The 22,899-nt window shown below is 39.7% G+C and overlaps 1 protein-coding gene across 5 annotated transcripts in view; it reads left to right on the top strand.

The window, feature by feature from the left end:
- The first annotated feature begins 324 nt into the window (after positions 1-324).
- The window catches only part of PCNX1 (pecanex 1), a 170,656-nt gene continuing 148,081 nt past the window's right edge, over positions 325-22,899 (top strand). For 4 of the 5 annotated variants that reach the window (XM_007184383.3, XM_057542777.1, XM_007184386.3 and 1 more), the window contains exon 1: positions 325-607. In XM_007184383.3, coding sequence (XP_007184445.1) covers positions 455-607 — 153 coding nt within the window. In that variant the 5' untranslated portion in view covers positions 325-454. The remainder of the gene's footprint in view (positions 608-22,899) is intronic. The other variant, XM_057542778.1, reaches the window with a different exon arrangement.

The raw sequence follows: 22,899 nt of genomic DNA on the forward strand, positions 1-22,899 counted from the left end.
GGAGCCGGATCAAGGGGCGGAGGGAGAGGAGAGGAGAGGAGGAGCTGGAGGGGGCGCGGCTTGCTCCCGGTGCCTCCCGGGCGCCGGGCCTCCTTCTCCGCCAGGCTCTGGGCTGGCGGCCGGCGGGGGTCGCGGCGGCGGCAGCGGCGCTGGCGGGCCGCGGGCGGCGGGGGCCTGGCTCCAGCTCCGGGTGTTAGGAAACAAGATGGCGGCGGCGCTCCGAAGGCCGGTCCCCACCTCTTCTCGGCTCTCCTCCGCCCCGTCGCTCGCCTCCTCCTCCTCGATCTCCTCCTCCTCCTGCAGCAACCCCAGCGACCACAGAAGCGCCGGCCGGCTCTCCCGGAGCTCCGGAGGGGGATAGATTGGGCAGCTGTGGGCTCCGGCGACCAAGGCAGAGCTGGGGCCGGGGCGGGGACGGCGACGGCGGCGGCGGCGGCGGCGGCGCCGGGTGGGGATGGGGTCGCAGACGCTGCAGATCCTCCGGCAGGGGGTGTGGGCCGCGCTCAGCGGGGGCTGGTACTACGACCCGCACCAGGCCACCTTCGTGAACGCGCTGCACCTCTACCTGTGGCTTTTTCTGCTCGGCCTGCCCTTCACCCTCTACATGGTGAGTGTGGGGGCGGGGAGGAGGGCGGCTCCATACCCTTCTGGCGGGCCGGGTTTCCCGAGTCCGGCGGGCGGTCGCGCCTCCCTGGCTCCGGGCCGGGGGTGCGCCCTCTTCCCCTTCCCGGTGCGCGCGCCCCACCATCCCGCGCCCCGGTCCCCTAGGGGCCCGCCGCCCCCCGCGCTCTGGTGCTCCCCTCCCCCATCTGTACTCCCCACTGTCCTCTCCCTGGAGGGCTTCCCCTATTTCAGTGATGACAGGAGAAGCGAATCAGCAGCAGCCTCCACCTCCCGCCCCCGGGCGCCCAGCCCGTTTTCTGGGAAGTAGTAGCTTCCTAGGCCCCTTCTTCGGGGCTCCTGATCCTGCCCTCTCCAGCCTTTCTACCCGGGTGGGTGAAGCCCGAGTGGGGCTCCCTGCCTCCGCGTCTGGTGGTGGGCGCCGAGCGTTCTTCTCCCAAAGGCCGCCGCATCCGTCCCTGGCGCGCGTGCTTATCTGCGCTCCGTTCCTCGGGCGCGGGACACCCGTGGGGCACTCCCTGCCCCCGAGGCGGTTCTCGCTCCTCCTCTCCGGGGAGTACCCTCCCTCCACCTCGCCTCTAATCCGGGTGCGGAGCTTTTGGAGCCGCAGGGAAGAATGTGTGCCGCTCGGTGTGGAATATATTTTGTGCGGAGTCCGGGCTCTTACTCGCTTAGACGTAGTGGTTGAAAATCTGACTCTCGCCCTTCCTGCCTCTCAAAATCCTGTTTTTGCTTACCAGTGGTTCTTTTCTGTTCGGCTCCGTGGTCAGTGGCTTTTATTTACAGGCCAGCTTTGCGGGTAGGGAGCGGGGGAGATACTGGGAATCTGGCTGGCATTTCAGCAGATTTGTTTGGGTTGGTTCAAGGCCTTGTACTGATAGGAAAAAAGGAAAGTACTGCCTGTTGATGAATTCAGTACGATCAGTTTCTCCGAACGATTTAGGTTTTTAAGATACATTTTCACCGAAAGTTGTGAGCGCATTTTCTTTTTTAAAACACATTGGGTTAGGGTGGGGCATTAGGGAGACTAATGTGGAAGAGAGGTGAAAATTTTAAAGTAACCAGAGGGGGGAAAGATTGGTAACTTTATTTTAAGAGAATGCCTTTGAATATATTTCTGCTAATGTTGTGGTTCTTCGTGGAGCTGTAGTAAGGGTGCTGGATTAGAAAATCTGGTGAGGATACCCATTTGTTTCCTAAGTGAAGCTCATTTACACTACTTGGCAGACAAAGTGGAGGAAGATGTACTAAATTTCACATTCTCAAGCAACTTTTAATTTTTCATTGAAATCGTTTGGGAGGGACCTGCTGCTAGAGGTAAAAAAGCCGTTTTAAAAAAAATACTGAGTAACTGATGGCTTATTTCTTTAGGGGACTTGTTCAGTCTTGTCGGTTTCTGAAAATTTATCACAAAGTGTTATAATTTTCCATTAATTCTGGCCCAGGGAGTTAGTTCTATTTGCACTTCTCTATCTTCCAGGAATATGACATAATTAATGAACAGGTTAATTACTTTGGGTGTAAGAATCCTCAGGCTGTCACAGAGCTCTTTATAGCAGTTTTCTTTTATATCCAGGAGAATTGTAAATTTAAAACTAAAGCTGGTTCTCGGCTAAGACTCTTGGTGTTATTAAGGCGTTATTAGAGCAAATGGAAAGCACTGAGTTCACTGCTTCATTGTGGGAGTTTATACAGTTAAATTTAATTCACAAATAAATATTTGAATGTCTACTGTGTGCTGGGCAATTTGCTGGGTTCTGGGAAAATAAAATTGCTTCTCTGACTTTCTTGTTTATGTTAATGGCAACTCTGTTCTTCCTAAACCTTTAAAAAGCTCTCGTTGATTCTTCTCTTCCTCTCTCTTCACATCCGGTTCATCAACAGATCTTGTGGGTTCTGTCTTCGAAACCTAACTAGAATCCAGCTAATCATCATCACCACTCCCTTGGTTCAAGCCATCATTATGTTTCTCCTGGGTTGTTGCAGTGTTCTAATGAGGGTCAGTGCTTCTATTCTTTATTCTCTATTCATAAAGATGTCTGAATGATTCCTTAAAACATAAGTCAGATCATGGCACTCAGCTCAGAGCCTCCCTTCCCATGTGTTTACCCTCCCCCCACTCCATTTGCCTTCTTACAATTTTCCCCACACAATAACTATGTTCCTGCCTCAGGGCCTTTGCACTTGCTATTCTCCCTCTGTCTGGATGACTCCTCCCCTCCAGATATCTGTGTGACTTAACGGGCTGCACTTATTTCAGGTTTCAGTTATATGTGAGGCTTTCTTTGATAACCAATGTAAAATAGCAACTTCCCAGCTCCTACAATACTTCCTAGCCCTCCTACCCTCCTTTATTTAATAGCACTTGTTACAAATTGGTATATATTTATTACTTAATGTCTCTCTTACCCTATTAGCATATAAACTCTAAGAGAGTAGAGACTTTTTGTTTACTGCTGTGTTGTCAAGACCTAGTTCAGTGCCAAGCACATAGTGAGAACTCAAATATTAAATGAATGATTAGAAATGAACAAAACACAGCTTTTGCCTTCAAGGAAGTTCACGTCTAGCTCGGGGATAATGAACAATTACAAGCATTAGAATTGTTGTGAAAAGGTAAGTACAGAATGACCCTGAGCTTTTAGTCAGGGGATTGATCCTAGTCTAGGGGCAGTTAGCAAAGAAGATTGGTAAATGTTTACTTGGAAGTTATCAGCATTATAGAGGACAATCCAAGCCACAGACTAGAATATCTGGGGAGAAAGTATAATTAATTAAAAAGAAAATGACTTGGCCAGAACTCCAAAGCCTAACAGCAGTTAAAAATCAGCAAAGGAGACAAGAAAGGTAAAAGGAAAAAGAAGAGAGGAGCCCATAACAGAAGCCAAGGAAAAAGTTTTTGAAAAGGAGAAAATGGTAAAAAATGCCAAATTGCCCTCCTGAAAGGCAGTACTTATTTAAATTTTCATCAACAGGATTGAGAGTACTTGTCTTCCCACCTCTTCTCAACACTTTGCAAAAAAGAGTGTTAATGGTTGTAAATTTCTTTTTCAACGGAATGTTGAATAAATGATTTCAGTAATATTCTGTTTTTGATAATAGGCAGAATTTGTCTTAAAGTACTTTTTAATCCAAACTTTTCTTAGTCCAAACTAAGGATGTTTACAGCACTAACATATATCACAAAACAACTTTTATTTGATTTTTCCTATTCTCTGCACTCAGATAATTTTCACAGTTAGGTAATTGGTAAACAAGCAGAAATGTTTCTTTGAGAGAAGACTGATTGCCTCTTTCTGTCATTTTATCTGAGTTAAATCAAATGGTTTTCCTGTGTCTCTGTGCATATCTGGGGAGGGCAGAGAATTATTTTGTAGGTGGGCTAGGACATCTGGGACACCGGGGTAGTAACACTAGGATAGCATAGAGTAATGGTATGGAAAAGCACAGATTACAACAAATATTCTGTAGATTCCACTATACTGTTGACTTCTTTAGCATTGCAGATGAATTTTTCCAAACTACAGTGGAATAAATAGTTACTGATTCTGATTCCTCTGGTTCCTCTGCCTGTCCCCTTAAAAGTTGATTAAATGCTTTCTTTGCTGGAATTGTAAAATAGTTCACACTTCCTTTCCTCCCTTTATCATTAGAACCTGAGGGATTGCATGTTTTATAACTTGTACCGTTGGTGCTAGTCTCTGTTGCTTTGTGTTATAATAAGAAAGAAAAGAAAACCTAGGGGAAAGCAAGCCATTTCCTTTTGAGGTTTTAAGGGAAAAAAAAAAGTCCTATTTGTAGAGCTTTGTACAAACCAAATAGAAACCAGAGTGCCAACTTCCCTGAGAATAGGCAGGAATATTAGTCACAAATTTGAGAAACTTGAATCATGTATGTGGCTGTTCTCCTAATCCTCCTCACTCCCTGAAAGTTGTCTAGACATAAACTAAACAGATCCAAGCACCATAGTTGTCATCTTGAAAACTTTGTATTCTGAAATAATTTTAGGTTTACAGAAAAGTTACAAAAACAGTATAGAGAGTTCTTATATACCCTTTGCCCAGCTTCCTCTAATATTAAAATCTTACATAACCATGGTGCATTTGTCAAAATGAAGAAATTAATATCGGTACGGTACTAGTAATGAATTGTAGACATTGTTTGGATTTCACCAGTTTTTCCATTAATGTCCCTTTTCTGTTTCAGGATCCAGCCTAGCATACTATATTGCATTTAGTATCATCATCTTTAATATGGCTTTCTTTCTTTCTGTTTTCCCTTACCATGCTGGGATTCTGTTCTTTAAGGAATTTTACAATTTATAACAATTAATCGAATTGTGTCTTATAAGAAAAATTAGTGAAAGGTTTTATGTCTGTGATAGGTACATTTTAGATGGAGAAAAGAGGAGAGTATTCTGAATGATTTTTAAACCATGCATTGACCATTAACCTATGTGAGGCTGTTTTTGAATTGAGATATTTTACATGTGAAGAACTGTGAAATAATTCTAAAGAAGGAAAAGGCTTTAGACCTCATTCACACAAAATGGACACCAGTGTCTTAGCTTCCTCCTATAATGCTGTTTTCCTAATTTATAAATTAGAAGCATTGAGGCAAATGCACAACCATATTACAAGGTAGACTGTGACTAATCCCTTATGTGTCATAAAGTGTTCAGGAATTGGAAGGAGGATGCAGTTATTTCCTAGAAGGCTTTATGCAGAGGGTAATTCATACATTCACAACCTTGACTATGCTGGGCACAGTGGTAGGCCTTATGGTGGGGGACCTTTATAAGGTTTGTTATTTGTGCTAGAACATCATTTCTCGTAATCTTCCCACGAGGCAAGTGAATCCTTGTTCTATGGAAAAGATCGTTTAGTGAAAGAATAGGTGTTCTTGGGTGTAATGGTTTGCTCTGCTATCAAGTATTTTATTGTAATATATCCAACATATTAAAGCTTTCTTAAACCTTGTTTAATTGTTCAAAGTTATAGTTCCTAGAATTTATAAAATTTAACATGGTATCTACCATGGTTAGTGTTTTGTTCCAAATTTCCCTTTCATTGTTGGCTTTGCCTTTGATTTGGTCATCTCTACACAACTACTGACAAGTGTTTATAGCATCGTTTTTGTTCACATCATTATGCAATGTCAGTGGTACTCAAACTTTCACTGTGTATCTATCTTGGCTTTCTTCCTTATTAAAGAATACCTGTAGGTAAAACACGGAAAGTCAAAGTAACTAAAATCACAAAGTGCACCACATAGCTCTTCAAACTGTTCTAGGCATTGGCAGGTGGCTTTCAGCTAATTATAACTGTATATTTTTGCTCACTAGTGGGGTGAGGAGAATTAGAATTCTCCATTGGATGGTTTCAAACTACCTGCCCTCCACTCCTCTGCTGATTCTGAGTAACTGCTCATGCCTTTTCCTTCTGTAGCAAGATGCATATCACAACACAGGCTGGAGTGAGGCTGATGTTGAGATAATCCTGAGTCTGCTTTTTTTTTTTTTTTTTTAAAGGGAAGTTACTCAGCAGCTTTGGAAGATTATTAGGAATTCTTTTTATATTCCTTACTAGTGTCTGTCATGATACTCCACTTGAGAATTGCTGGCCTGCCATATGACACAGGCTTCTACACAAGGGATAACATAGGACAGAGCTGCCATTACCTTTCTTCTTAAAAAAAAAAAAAAAAGCCCACCATCTAATAACTGGGAATTAATTTGCCTGCATTACTATTTTGCTTTACTCCAATAAATCAGTATCTGGCAAGTGTATTTTGAAAAGCCACTCCCCCTAGATGTACCAACAGAAAAAGCCTGTAGGTGATTGCTGGTGAACACCTTATGCTAACAGTCACTACCTGGGAGTTTTAGTCTATTATTTGTGACTGTCTGAAAATACCTTATTGTTTCCTGCTTAGGTTGCTGGCTTAACTCATCTCCTTTTTTCAGCAGTGAATAAATTACTGAATAACTTTGACTCTGGCTGTAATAGGGGCTTTTATGGTACTGATAATAGTAACGCTTATATAGTGCTTTTTACCCAGTATAGTATAATCCTCGAGCATTTCACCCTCCAGTTAAAATGCCATTGTTAGGTTTTTTATCATGAAAATATTACTAGTTGTAGAAATTGTTCCATGTGGTACTCAAGTATATATAATCCAAAATAAAAGTACATATAATCCAAAGTAAGGGTCCAAAGTAAAAGCAAACAATGCTGTGGCAGTAGTGTGGTGCACATTTGTATATATAAGATTTTACACCTGGAAGTTCACAGCGTAAGTTTCTAGAAAAGTTGCTGGGTCAAATTATGTACATTTAAAATTGAATGTCAAGTTATACCTCAGAAAATGTTGTACCAGTTTATATTCTCACTAGTGTATGAAAGGACCTGTTGCCCTTTGTTTTCACCGACATTGGTTATTATGAGTCTTTTTGATGTGATAGTGTAAAATGGCATCTTGTTTTAATTTTTGTTTTTTTATTAATAGGTTCTTTAAGTATCTTTTCATAGGCTTAATAGACATTTATATCTTTTTTCTTTTAGCTGCCTGTTGTATCCTTTATCCTTTTTTGAAAGTCATGTTCTAAGTGATTTTTCTTTTTTTTTTTTTTTTAATAATTCTTTATTTTTATTTATTTATTTTGGCTGTGTTGGGTCTTCGTTTCTGTGTGAGGGCTTTCTCCAGTTGCGGCAAGCAGGGGCCACTCTTCATCGCGATGCGCGGGCCTCTCACTATCGCGGCCTCTCTTGTTGCGGAGCACAGGCTCCAGACGCGCAGGCTCAGTAGTTGTGGCTCACGGGCCCAGTTGCTCCGCGGCATGTGGGATCTTCCCAGACCAGGGCTCGAACCTGTGTCCCCTGCACTGGCAGGCAGATTCTCAACCACTGCGCCACCAGGGAAGCCCCTCTAAGTGATTTTTGAGAGCCAGTTGTATGTTTAAAAATTAGCTCTTTGTTATGTATTAAAAATTTCCCCTAATTTGTCTTTTAACTGTATGATTGAGTTTTTTGAGCATATAAATTTAACATTTTTAGTAGTTACATTTGCTACTTTTCTTCCTGTGATAAAGACCTTCCCTGTTAAAAACTTGTAAAAAAAAATCATGTTTTCGTCTAATAATTTTTAAATTTGGGAATAAATTTGCATGGTTAAATAAGAAACTAAAAGGTGGTGAAAAGTCCCTCTTTCGTATCTGCCACTATCTTCCCAATTTCCACCTGCACTACCTCCCATAGAAAACCACTGTGAATAGTTTCTTGTGAATCCCACCGCAACTTGCAGGCGCAAATTCAAATGTCTGTCTCCGGCTCCCACCGCTGCATTTTTTTTTTTATAAATTTATTTATTTATTTATTTTTGGCTGTGTTGGGTCTTTGTTGCTGCGCGCGGGTTTTTCTGTAGTTGCGGCGAGCGGGGGCTACTCTTCGTTGTGGTGCGTGGGCTTCTCATTGCAGTGGCTTCTCTTGTTGCGAAGCATGGGCTCTAGGTGCACAGGCTTCAGTAGTTATGGCACGTGGGCTCAGTAGTTGTGGCGCACGGGCTTAGTTGCTCCGCGGCATGTGGGATCTTCCCAGCCCAGAGCTCAAACCCTTGTCCCTGCATTGGCAGGCGGATTCTTAACCCATGCACCACCAGGGAAGTCCCCCACCACTGCATTCTGTGTATTGTTTTCCCTCCATTTAATACATCTTTTTTTTTTAACATCTTTATTGGAGTAAAGTTGCTTTACAATGGTGTGTTAGTTTCTGCTTTATAACAGAGTGAATCAGCTATACATATACATATATCCCCACATCTCCTCCCTCTTGCGTCTCCCTCCCATCCTCCCTATCCCACCTCTCTAGGTGGTCACAAAGCACGGAGCTGATCTCCCTGTGCTATGCGGCTGCTTCCCACCATTTAATATATCTTAAACACCTGTGCATCAGTACCAAATGGGCTTCTTCAGTGTTTTATTTAAATTAAGATATACTTGATATATAGCATTATATTAGTTTCATGTATACAACATAATGTTTGAATATTTGTATATTTGTGAAATGATCACCACAGTAAATCTGGTTAACATCTCTTACCATACATAGTTAGGAAGTTTTTTTCTAGTGATGAGAACTTTTAAGATTTATTCTCTTAGGAACTTTCAAATATATGATACAGTAGTATTAACTGTAATCACCTGTACATTACATCCTCATGATATATTATTTTATAACGGCAAGTTTGTACCTTTTGACCCCGTTCACCCATTTCACCCACCCCCTACCCCCACCTCTGGCAACCACCAATCTGTGCTTTATGCAGTATCTATGGTCTGTGTTTTGTTTTGCTTTGTTTTTAGACCCCACATATGAGATCATACAGTATTTGTCTTTCTCTTTCTGGTTTTTTGTACTTAGCATAATGCCAAACAAGGTCTATCCATGTTGTTGCAAATGGCAAGATTTCCTTTTTTATGGCTGACTAGTATTCCATTATATATATACATCACATTTTCTTTATCCATTCATCCATTGATGCACATTTAGGTTGCTTCCATGTCTTGGCTATTGTAAATAATGCTGCAGTGAACATGGGAATGCATGTATCTTTTTGAGTTAATATTTTCATTTCCTTCAGATAAATATGCAGAAGTGGAATTGCTGGATCATATGGGTGATTCTATTTTTAATTTTTTGAGGCACCTCTGTACTGTTTTCCATAGTGGCTGCACCAGTTTATGGTCTCATCAGCAGTGCACAAGGTTCCCTTTTCTCCACATCCTTGTTAACACTTGCTCTTTATTGTCTTTTTTTGATATTAGCCATTTTTACAGGTGTGAGGTGATACCTCATTGTGGTTTTGATTTGTTGAGGATTTTTGCATCTATTCATCAGCGTTATTGGCCTGTAATTTTCTTTTCTTGTGGTATCTGGTTTTGGTATCAGGGTAATGCTGGCCTCATAAAGTGAGTTTGTAAGTGTTCCTTTGTCTTGTGTTTTTGGGAAGACTTTGAGAAGGATTGGTATTAGGTTTTTAAATGTTTGGTAGAATTCACCAGTGAAGCTGTCTGGTCCTGGACTTTTGTTGGGTTTAGTTTTTTTATTTTTAATAGTTCCATAGTAATGCATTGCATGGATATATTACTTATCATGTTACCTGCTGATGGATATTTAATTTGTTTACAGCCTTTTGTTAACACAAACCATGCTGCAGTAAATAATCATACAGATGTCATCTCACATGTGTCTAGATATAATGTTAAGATAAATTCCTAGAAATGAGATTGGTTGGTCAAAAGGGTAAATGCTTTTGTAGTGTTGAAAGATAGTGCCAAATTGCCCTGCAGAGGGATTGTATCGCTTACTTTGCATGCCCGCAAGCTGTGTATCAGAGTGCCCCTTTGTGCTCCTGCCTGCCACAGCCTCACATAGTTTTGCGATTTTCATAGGTAAGAAATAGTATCTTAGAGTGGTTTTAATTGGCATTTGTCCTACTTTGAGTGGGATTGAGCTGCTTTTCATAAGCTTCAGGGTCATTTTTTTCCTATTTTTCTGTAATAGTTCATGTGCTTTATCCATTTTCTACGAGGTTATATATTAAGGATTAATTATATGTTAGTCCTCTGTAATCTAATTGCAAACATCTGATAGTTTTTGTAGTTCATCCAATTTGGAATTTATTTTGCTGTAAGCAATATATGAGTGTCTAGTTTAAAAAAAATTTTTTTTTTGATAGGCAGTTGTCCCAATCAACCTAATGTATTAAACAGTCCTGTCTTTTTCTCAGTGGTTTAAATGCCACCTTTCTAATCTAGGTTTCCATGGGGATATTTGCATTTTGTTTTATCAATATGTCTTTTCTTACATGAATACCATACTTTTTTAAATTTTCTTTTATTTATTTTTGGCTGAGTTGGGTCTTTGTTGCTGTGCACGGGCTTTCTCTATTTGCGGCGAGCGGGGGCTGCTCTTCGTTGTGGTGCGCCGGCTTCTCATTGCGGTGGCTTCTCTTATTGCGGAGCACGGGCTCTACGCGTGCAGGCTTCATTAGTTGTGGCTCACGGGCTCTAGAGCGCAGGCTCAGTAGTTGTGGTGCACGGGCTTAGCTGCTCCGTGGCATGTGGGATCGTCCCGGACCAGGGACGATCCTATGTCCCCTCGAACCCATGTCCCCTGCATTGGCAGGTGGATTCTTAACCATTGCGCCACCAGGGAAGCCCAATACCATACTTTTTTTTAGTAATCCTAGTTTTATGTATTTTCCTTTCTTAGTAGTAGTCTTACCTTGTTATTTCTTCTTCTTGTTATTTCTTTGGCTATTCTTGCATGTTTATTCCTCCATTTTGTTACATTTCCCAGGGATGTTGCTGAATTTTTTACCGAGAAGTATTGAATTTGGATTACTTTAGGGAGGGAAGTTTGATGTCTTTATAATATTGAGTTAAGGTGAACTCTTCATTTCTTTTATGTCCCTCAGTAGATTTTTTTTTAAAGAAGTTTTCTTTATGTTAACCTTGCACATTTTCCCTTAGGATTAGTATTCTTAGATTTTAGTTTCTAACACTACTGTAAATGCAACCAATTTTTTCTAACTGATTATTGCTTATTATGTAAGAAAAATCATGATTTTTTAAAAAAACCTTATTTTAGAATAGTTCTAGATGTATAGAAAAATTGCAAGCATAGTTCAGAGCGATCCTATATATCCTACACCCAGTTTCTCCTGTTCTTAACATCTTCGTTTACTGTGGCACATTTGTCACAAGCAATGAACCAATATTAATACACCATTATTAACTTATAATCTGTACTTTGTACAGATTTCTTTCTTTTTTTAACTAATGTCCTATTTTTTCTGTTCCAGGATCCCATCCAAATCTATTGATTTCAATTTACTAAATTTGCAACCAGATACTGTAGAATTAGGTTATTCTTTCTAATAATTTTTCTGTTTATTTTAAAAGGATTTTCAGATATGCAATTATATTTGTAAATAATAATTTTAACTTCTTCCCAGTATTTATACTTTTTTCTCTTGTGTAATTGCTTGGTATGGTACTTTACGTATCTATTGATGTAATAAATAATGTTGAAAATATGAACAGCCTTGCCTTGTACCCTTCTTTAATGGGAATTTTAGTGTTTTACCATTGAGCATACTAAGTTTTTTTTGGAATATAGATTCTTTTTTCTTTACTATGTTATGGAAGTATTTCTCCATTTTCCAGTGACTTCTGGTGGTTCACTGTCAGACTAATGTTTACCTCTGTGTATTCTGAGGTCTCACAAGTCTTACCTACGTCATCTTCTTTTTTGTAGTTAATCTTTGTTTTCTCTGAACCATTTCTACTCAGAGGTCTCTTTGTTTGCTTATCTCAGATTTGTCACTACATTGCTCAAGCATTATTAACAACATCAGATAGTTCTTGTGCTATTATATGCCCATGCACTATCTCCTTTCAAGTTTTCTCACTTAATACTCATTGTAGCCCTGTGAAATGAAGATACTGCTTTTATCCCTATTTTTCTGATGAGGAAACAGAGGCTCCTAGAAGTTAAACCGCTGGTTCAGGGTTATGTAGATTGCCTCTGCCGTTTTTCCCTCTGGCCTCCAGAGGGCCATCACAGTCACCCTCCACCGTGTTCCTCCATAGTCTTGCAAGGTGCTTTTCTGATTAATCTGTTTCTGAAAGCCTACTTATGATTGATTGGGATGAACTAAGTGTCCCTGGATCTTTTTCAATATGTATTCTGAATCTAGAACTCTCAGAGCTGGCCTTGAAATCACCATCTAATTATATCTTTAATCTTGGCTCCCCTTCTCAACTAGCATATTATATGAATACAGTGGAAGCCCATTATAAATCTCCCAGGGATTTAGTTATGGTTCTCACATATAGTTAAAGTGAGATAATTTGTCTCACTCATCATTTTGGAGGGAGAGGTTAGTTAGCCTTGTTCTATAGTATGTACAGGCATACCTCATTTTACTGTGCTTCGCTTTATTATGCTTCACAGGTACTGCATATTGATTGATTGATTGATTGATTGATTGCTATGTTGGGTCTTCGTTTCTGTGCCAGGGCTTTCTCTAGTTGCGGCAAGTGGGGGCCACTCTTCATCGCGGTGCGCGGGCCTCTCACTGTCGCGGCCTCTCTTGTTGCGGAGCACAGGCTCCAGACGCGCAGGCTCAGTAATTGTGGCTCACGGGCCTAGTTGCTCCATGGCATGTGGGATCTTCCCAGACCAGGGCTCAAACTCGTGTCCCCTGCACTGGCAGGCAGATTCTCAACCACTGCGCCACCAGGGAAGCTCCGGTACTGCATTTTTTAACATGTCGAAGGTTTGTGGCAACTCTGCATTGAACAAGTCTTTTGGTGCCATTTTTCCAACAGCACTGTTCTCTTTGTGTCTCTGTGTCACATTTTGGTAATTCTCACAATATTTCAAAATTTTCATTATTATCAAATTTGTTGTGGTGATCAGTGATCTTTGTTTACTATTGCAAGCAAATTCTGACTTGCTGAAGGCTTAGATGATGATTAGCATTTTTTAGCAATAAAGTATTTTTAAATTAAGGTATGTACATTTTTTCTAGACATAATGCTATTGCACACTGAATAGACTACAGTATAGTGTAAATATATATATATATATATATATATATATATATATATATATATATATATATATGCATGCACTGGGAAACCAAAAAATTTGTGCGACTTGCTTTACTGTGCTCTTCACTTTATTGCAGTGGTCTGGAAGCAAACCTGCAGTATCTCCAAGGTATGCCTGTATTGTAAATGGATTTTACTAAAATTTAATATCCTTTTACTAATTGGTCTTATACAGGCCTCTTTCCTTGCTGTGTTTATATAAAATACTATTTCTTCTTGCCGTTGCTACTACTATTACGTGTGCTCCTTCACTCCAGCTACAGAGATGCAACATTTGCAGTCTGTTTGTATCCTGTCCATTCCAGTCTTTTATGAACAAAATCTGGAACTGTAGTCCTTATGAATAGGTGAATAGCAGCAAGAGAAGCAATTGTTTCAAGGACTGGAACTTTTCGGGAAATTCTAACCTAACTTTGGCGCAGCGGTGCTATTGGTTTCTAGTGGGTAGAGGCCAGGGAAGGTGCTAAACATCCTGTATTGCATAGGACAGCCCCCAGCAACATTTAAGATTATCTGGCTCAAAATGTCAACAGTGCTGAGGCTGCGAAACTTTGCTCTAGAGCATTCATTCTCAGTGGGTATGTTGTTGTCCTCAAGGGGGCGAAAATTAGTTCTTGGGTTGGGGGGTGGTGGTCAAATATTTTTGTGTACAAAGTACAGATGTGCACACAGTACATATAGATATACAGTGTTCCTGTGGTGGTAAACTTTCATGAGGGGCAGTGTTTAGAAAACGTGCACTTCTGTGTGCTTTTCCTTTACTCTCACACTGCTATACTCACAGCACTTCTGACACCAGATGTGTGGGGTTTTCCCCACACCAAGCAGTTCTCTGAGACCCTGGCTGGAAGTCCTACAGTTTAATTCAATTCTGATGCTGTCCACGTGGAGACGGCATCAAATCCCACAGGTTAAGTTCTCAGTCCCACAGGACTGCTCCTCTTCCCCACAATTAAGATGCCAGGCCTAAGTCCAGGTTGTTACTTGCGCTTCTGACCGACTGACTGTAAATCACTGGCTCCCGTGACCCCATCCTGAGGTTTGATTGATTTCCTAGAGAGGTTTACAGAACTCAGGAAGACAGTTTACGTACTGTTTACCAGTTTATTATAAAAGCCTATGATAAAAGATAACAGGTGAACCTTCAGCTGGAAGGGATGCATAGAGCAGTATATGTGGGAAAGAGCACCAAGTTTTCACGCCCTCTGTGGGTGTGCTACCCTCCAGCACCTCCCTGTGTTCACCAACCTGGAAACTCTTCAGAACGTCATACTATTGGGATTTTATGGAGGTTTCATCACATAGGCATGATCAATTATTAACTCCATTTCCAGCCCCTCTCCCCTATGGAGAATGAGAGATGAGGCTGAAAATCCCAAGCTTCCAATCATGGCTTGGTCTTTCTGGTGACCAGCCCACATCCAGGAGCCCACCCAGAGTCACCTCATTAGAACAAAAGGCATTCCCGTCACCCAGGGACTTCCAAGGGATTTAGGTGACGGGAACCAGAGTCAAAGACCAAATATTAGAACAAAAGATGCTCCTTGCGCGCTCATCATTTAGGAAATCGCAAGGGTTTTAGGAGCTCTGTATCAAGAACCAGGGACAGAAGCCAATATATGTGTTTTTTATTATTTCACAGGGAGTAATTAGGGAAAAAATGCCTAAAAAGACTCCTTAGGAGAGCAATAATTTAAAAAAAAGTTGAGAAACACTGCCTTGGAGGGAGACTGTCTAGTGTAGTGGTTAAAAACTCAGATTCTTAACCACTAGAGTCAGACTGGATGTAAATCCTGTTTCTGCCACTTACCGTCTGCAGGCAGTGACTTCATTGTCTAAGTTTTCTTATCTGTAAGATAGAAATAATAATGGCACTTTCTTCAAAGGATTGTTGTGAGGCAATCCATTTAAAGTACCTGGCACTTGGTAAAACAATAGTCATTCTCCTTAAGATGCTCAAGGAGAGAAAGGAGCCTATTTATTGCAGTGTTTACATTCTTTAGAAGAATATCTGGGGCTTAATAGGTGTTCGGTAAATATATGTTGAATGAATGAATAAAACTCTTATTTATTGATTTAAGTGTGTCAGAGTTGCCATTATGGAAACTGAGGAAATGGTGGTAGTAAGATAAGCTATACTCTCCTTCATTCTTTTTTTCTGGTAGGCAGCTTTCATATTTATCTCACCTAAAGTCTAGTGTGTGATGCATTCCCTATTTTAGCATTTACTTTTAAAGGAAGAAGTGGATTATATAGCATGCAATACCGTCATCCTGTTTCAAGCCAATTGAGTGAGCTCAGGGCAAAAACGAAATATGGGTTTTGTTAGTACTCTCAAGAGAGCTAGTATACTTTTAATTTATAAATTTTACTGACTTACATTCTTGTGTTAGGACCTCAGCTTGCAATTTATTCCGTTCTATTTGAGTGAAACATAAAAGAATACACAAATAATAATGTTTGATAACCTAATTTTTTGTGTATATTCATATTTTATTTTAAAATATTTATTTTTACTTGGTCCTTGTAGTTTTACTTTGGCTTAATGCTTTTGTTATTGAATTAATTTCTTTTGATTTTTAAGCCTTAAATTTGAACTGTTACTTATTTTGTGCTTGTATAGTACACTGCTTTTTTAAATTTTATAGCTACTTTATTTATTTATTTATTTATTTATTTTGGCTGTGTTGGGTCTTCGGTTCGTGCGAGGGCTTTCTCTGGTTACGGCAAGTGGGGGCCACTCTTCATCGCGGTGCGCGGACCGCTCTTCATCGCGGTGCGCGGGCCTTTCACTATCGCGGCCCCTCCCGTTGCAGGGCACAGGCTCCAGACGCGCAGGCTCAGTAGTTGAGTACACTGCTTTTATAGGAGTATATCTAATAAGTGCAAGAAGAGTCCTAGTATTTTACATATATTTGCCTATAAAGTAATCTCACGGAATATATCTTGAACTATTGTTTTGTGAGGTATAGTAAAAAGGTAACCTAGCTTCTATTCTTTAGAATTGCGAAGTCATGTTGACAGATTTCTTATTTTCACTTACTATAAATCCTGAAAAATTGTTTCAATAGAATATATCAGAAACAAATAGAATAAAGAAATAGGTCAAGCAATTTAAGTTGGACTTTATGAGATAGCTTCTGGTCCTCATATTTACCGTTTAGATGAATTGTTTTTATCAGTTTACTCAGGGATTTATTTAGACTGATTAAACCATTAAAAGAGTGATTCATACAGCAAAATGTCAAGTTACTAATTTATGATATGAATCAAGATAGTTCTTAGTATAAGATATCCCATTCTCTTTCCAGGATGGTTAGGTTTACTCAGGACAACACGTAAATCAAAACATTGGTGCCTCTCCAGAAACAGACACACAAATCAATGGAACAGGATAGAGAGCCCAGAAGTAAGTCCATGCACTTGTGGTCAATTAATCTACGACAAAGGGGGCAACAATATACTAGGGAGAAAAGACAGTCTCTTCCAAGTGGTGCTGGGAAAACTGGACAGCTACATGTAAAAGAATGAAATTAGAACATTCTCTAACACCATATACAAAAATAAGCTCAAAATGGATTAAAGACCTAAATGTAAGACTGGATACTGTAAACTCCTAGAGGAAAACATTGGCAGAATACTCTTTGACATAAATCGCTGCAATATTTTTTTGGATCTGTCTCCTAAAGTAAAGGAAATAAAATCAAAAATAAACGAATGGGACCTAATTAAACGTAATAGCTTTTGCACAGCAAAAGAAACCACCGACAAAACAAAAAGACAACCTTCTGAATGGGAGAAAATATTTGTAAATGATATGACTGGTAAGGGATTAATATCCAACATGTATAATCAGCTTATACAACTCAATGTCAAAAAAAAAAACAAGCTAATTAAAAAATGGGCAGAAGAACTGAGTAGACGTTTTTCCAAAGAGGAAATGCAGGTGGCCAACAGGCACATGAAAAGATGCTCAACATTGCTAATCATGGGAACTATATATCAAAACCACAATGAGATAGCACCTCATACCTGTTGGGATGGCTATCATCAAAAAGAACACAAGTAAAAAGTGCTGGAGACGGTGTGGAGAAAAGGGAACCCTCCTACACTGTTGGTGGGAATGTAAATTGGTGTCAACCACTGTGGAAAACAGTATTTTCCATAGTTTGAGGTTTCTCAAAAAACTAAAAATAGAACTACTGTATGACTAAGCAATTCTTCTCCTGGGTATATATCTGAAAAAAACAAAAACACTAATTGGAAAAGATATAGGCACTCCAGTGTTCATAGCAGCATTATTTACAATTGCCAAGATATGGAAGTAACCTAAGTGTCCAACAGATGAATGGATAAAGCAGCCGTGGTATATAAATATAATTGAATACTACCTAGCAATAAAAAAGGATGACATTTTGCCATTTGCAGCAACATGGATGGACTTAGAGGGCATTATACTAAGTGAAATAAGCTAGACAGAGAAAGACAAGCACTGTATGATATCACTTATATGTAGAATCTAAAAAATACAGCAGACTAGTGAGTATAACAAAGAAGGAGACTCACAGATACAGTGGTTACCAGTGGGGCGGCGGCGGGGGGGGGCGCAATATAAGGGTAGGGGAGTGGGAGGTACAAACTCTTAGTGTAAGATAGGCTCAAGGATGTATTCTACAACATGGGGAATATAGCCAATATTTTGTAATAACTGTAAATGAAAAGTAACCTTTAAAAATTGTAAAAAAAATTTTTAAATTAAAAACAAAACATTGGTGCCTCTCAGTGTTCTTATAATTTCATTTGGGGGGTTTTTTGGTAAAGAACAGAATCAGTCTCTAGATAATACCCTCTGGATAATATTGAAAGATAAATCTGTACTGGTCTCTTTATTTTAGATGCATGAATATCTCTATCTTCCAGTTTTTGTTTGCTGTTCTGACATATTTTAATAACCAATTATAATTTCCAGATGTATATCAGTTATTTTTTTACTATACTTCAGGTTGGCTGTTGCTTGATGGCTTGGGAATTTAATCTCATCAGAAAACCATTTCAACATAGAGGAAAGCATGAATTTGTTTTAGAAAGGATTTTTGTGTCATTAATTCCATCTATAGAGTTTGGATTGTTGGATATCCTATTTGAGGGCCTATACCTCTTTGTTACCTTCATTTTTGAAAAATTTCTAGAATTTCAGTGTGCTGCCTTTGAGAAATTGTAGACAGGAATTGTTTGAAGCATCTTTTGGAATTCCGCGATGATTGTTTTTTACCCTCCTTTTGTTCTGAATAGTAATCTAAAGATGATTATGGAAACCGAGGGAAAGCTCTGCTGTTAACGTACATTCCAGTTTTTTTCCTTCTCACCGTCTTTTGTAGCATTCTGTCTCTAGCCTGCCACATGACTATATATATTTTAATACAAGCAAACCTCATTTTATCGAACTTTGCTTTATTGTGCTTCACAGATAACTGTGTGTTTTTTAACAAATCGCAGGTTTTGGCGGCTCTGCATCGAGCAAGTCTAATGGCACCATTTTTCCAACAGCGTTAGCTCACTTTGTGTCTCTGTGTCCCATTTTGGTGATTCTTGCGGTATTTCAGATTTTTTCGTTATTTGTTGTGATGATCAGTGATCCTCGATGTTACTGTTGCAATGGTTTGGGGGCACCACAAACCGTGTCCACATAAGCCAGCAAACAATTGATAAACGTGTCTTCTGACTGCTCCAGCTGTTCTCCACTTCTCTCGGTTTCCTCAGGCTTCCTTATTCTCTGAGACACAACAGTATTGAAATTAGACCAATTAATAACCCTTCAGTGGCCTTTATGTGTTCAACTGAAACTCTCTCACTTTAAATTTCTCATTTTAAATAAAAAGCTATAAATGATTAAGCTTAGTGAGGAAGGCATGTCAAAAGCCGAGACAGGCTGAAGGCTAGGCCTCTTGCACGAAACTGCCAAGTTGTGAATGCAAAGGAAAAGTTCTTGAAGGAAATTAAAAGTGCTACTCCAGTGAACACACGGATGACAAGAAAGTGAAATAGCCTTATCGCTGATGTGGAGAAAGTTCGAGTGGTCTGATGATCAAACCACCCACAACAGTCCCTTTAGCCAAAGCCTCATCCAGAGCAAGGCCCTGACTCTCCAATTCTGTGAAGGCTGAGAGCAGTGAGGAAGCTGCAGAAGAATAGTTTGGAGCTAGCGGAGGTTGGTTCATGAAGCTTGATGAAAGAAGCCATCTCCATAACATCAGAGTGCAAGGTAAAGCAACAGGTACAATGTGGAAGCTGCAAGTTATCCAGAAGATCCAGCTAAGATCATTAATTAAGGTGGATACACTAAACAACAGATTTTCAGTGTAGATGAGACAGCATTCTATTCGAAGAAGATGCCTCCTAGGACTTTCATAGCTAGAGAGAAGTCCGTGCCTGGCTTCAGAGCTTCAAAGGACAGGCTGATTCTCTCGTTAGGGGCTGGTGCAGCTGGGGACTTTTTAAGTTGAAGCCAGTGCTCATTTACCATTCCAAAAATCCTAGGGCCCTTAAGAATTATGCTAAATCTACTCTGCCTGTGCTCTATTGGAAAAGCAAAGCCTGGGTGACAGCACATCCATTTACAACATGGTTTACTGTATATTTTACGTCTCAACAGTAGATCTCACTCTTGAGACCTACTGCTGAGAAAAAAAGATCCCTTTCAAAATATTACTGCTTATTGACAATGCACCTGGCCCCTCAAGAGCTCGGATGGAGATGTACAATGAGATTCTTTTTTTTTTTTTTTCATGTTTGCTAACACTATGCATTCCATGCAGCCCATGGATCAAGAAGTAATTTTGGGAACTTCCCTGGTGACCCAGTGGCTAAGACTCCGTGCTCCCAGTGCAGGGGGCCCGGGTTCAATCCCTGGTCAGGGAACTAGATCCCACATGCTGCAATTAAGAGTTCACATGTTGCAACTAAAGATCCTGCATGCCACAACTAAAGATCCTGCATGCTGCAACTAAAGATCCCACATGCCACAACTAAAGATCCCCCACGCTGCAGTGAAGATCCCATGTGCCCCAACTAACACCCGGCACAGCCAAATAAATAAATAAGTAAATAAATATATTTTTTTTAAAAAGTAATTTTCGACTTTCAAGTCTCATTATTTAAGAAATACGTTTCTTAAGGCCATGGTTGCCATAGATAGTGATTTCTCTGGATCTGGGCAAAGTAAATTGAAAACCTTCTGGAAAGTATTCACCATTCTTGATGCCATTAAGAACATTTGTGATTCATGGGAGGGGGTCAAAATATTGAACATTAACAGGAATTTGGAAGAAGTTGATTCCAACCCTCATGGATGACTTTGAAGGGTTCTGGACTTCAGTGGAGGAAGTAACTGCAGTTGTGGTGGAAATAACAGAACTAGGATTAGAAGTAGAGCCTGAAGATGTGACTGAATTGCTGCCATCTCATGATTTAAAAATTTTTTTTTTTTTTTTTTGGCCACACCACGCAGCATGTGGGATCTTAGTTCCCCGACCAGGGATCAAACCCACGCCCCCTGCAGTGGAAGCGTGGAGTCTTAACCACTGTACTGCCAGGGAAGTCCCTCATGATAAAATTTTAACAGATGAGGAGTTGCTTCTTAATGGATGAGGAAAGAAAGTGGTTTGTTGAGATGGAAACTACTCCTGGTGAAGATGCTGTGAACGTTGTTGAAATGACAAAGGATTTAGGATATTACAAAAACTGAGTTGATAAAACAGTGGTAGGGTTTGAGAGGACTGACTTTAATTTTGAAAGATGTTCAAGTGTGGGTAGAATGCTATCAAACAGTGTTGCATGCTACAGAGAAATCATTCGTGAAAGGAAGATTCAGTCGATGTGGCAAACTTTATTGCTGTCTTATTTTAAGAAATGACCACGCCCACCCCAGCCTTCAGCATCCACCACCCTGATCAGTCAGCAGCCTTCAGCATGGAGGCAAAACCCTCTACCAGCAAAAAGAGTATGATTCACTGAAGGCTCAGATGATGTAGCATTTTTTAGCAAAGTATCTTTTAATTAAGATATGTTCCTTTTTTTAGACATAATGCTTGCACACTTAATAGACCACAGTATAGTGTAAATATAACTTTTATATGCACTTGGAAACCAAAAAATTCACGTGGCTCGCTTTATTGCGGTGGTCTGGATCCACACCCACGATATCTCGGAGGTATGCCTGTATAAGGCTAGATTCCCCCTGACTCCCCAACAGTTATCCCTCAGCAAAGAAAGAATTACCATATTATCTGAGTCGTTACAAAGTCTTTTATATTACCTGCTGCTTGCTCAGTTACTTTTTTCACCCAGTTGCTTTTTTGTGTTTTCAACAACATGTTTTTTTTTTTAAAGTCCTAAAAAACTTAACATATCAATAGGTATCGTAACTATTACTAGGGTTATAACTTAATAATTTGCAAGTATTGAATGTCATAATAAATTATTAAAGATAAAACAATATGTTATTCAGTTATGGAGATAGGAATATGCATTTATGATGTGAATGGAAAAAGAACAGTTGTCCTAATGAAATGCAAATGGATATTTGTTATAAACAGAATTTCCAGTAACAGCCTCATATACTTTTAAAAAGTCTTGTAACTTAAATGATATGTACCAAAATGATGATGATGTGCTATGTAAGCCTGTGTTAAATAACTCATGATGGCTTTTGTGACGAAGAAAGCTCTGTTGCTAAAGGTACATGTAAATGAATTGAACACAATTGTTTTATGAAATAGGGTAGAAATATAGTATATCTAAATATATTTTTTGTAACATTTTAACTGTAAAGACATTGACTTTCACCAAAATTTACAGATTCAGATTGTGTAAAAGCCCTTTCTTTCCTTGTTGGGAAAATTAAAAGTATAGGAAAATTCCTATAAAGTATAGGAGATAACTTTAGTCCATCAGTATACATCCTTGCTTTTATTTCTTAGGACTCTTATTCCCTCCCTTATTTTTCACATTTGTGCCCTGACTTCTCATTTATGTTTTATATATGCATATCCTGGCTATCTTTAGCTCCTAACACATATTATTGGTGATGAGTTGTATGTACTATATTACTTTGGTCTCTTTGCAGCTTGTTAATATGTATTTTTGAATGTTGCTTTCCTACAAAGAACATTCTACTGTAGATAAAAGTGTAAATACAAATATATGTTTTAGAGTGACATAAAATGCAAATATAAACAGAAAAATATCTAGTATTTTTAATGATTGTATTAAAATAGTATGTAGATAAAATTCAAACTTCTGCAGAAATATGGATAGGCTCAAGTTCCAGTAGTCATTTGTAAACCAGTGCCTTTGGGGAAAATGTATTCTGAGTTTGTTCGAGGTTCTCAGCTGGCCTGCTGAAATCAACTTGACTCCCTATGTAGTTGGAATTCTAGGAAGTTATATTTTGGGTTTTTTTCCTATGGGCAAGTATGCCTGAATCCTGACATTGGGAGTAGTTTCTTTTTCTTCTGCAGCCCGTCCTCTGAAAGGAGGTATTTACCTGCAGTGCTTATCGTCAACCCCCGAAGGGGGCTGTGACGATGGCCGAATCCCTA

The sequence above is a fragment of the Balaenoptera acutorostrata genome, chromosome 3, assembly GCF_949987535.1.
Source record: "Balaenoptera acutorostrata chromosome 3, mBalAcu1.1, whole genome shotgun sequence".
Lineage (NCBI taxonomy): Eukaryota > Metazoa > Chordata > Mammalia > Artiodactyla > Balaenopteridae > Balaenoptera > Balaenoptera acutorostrata.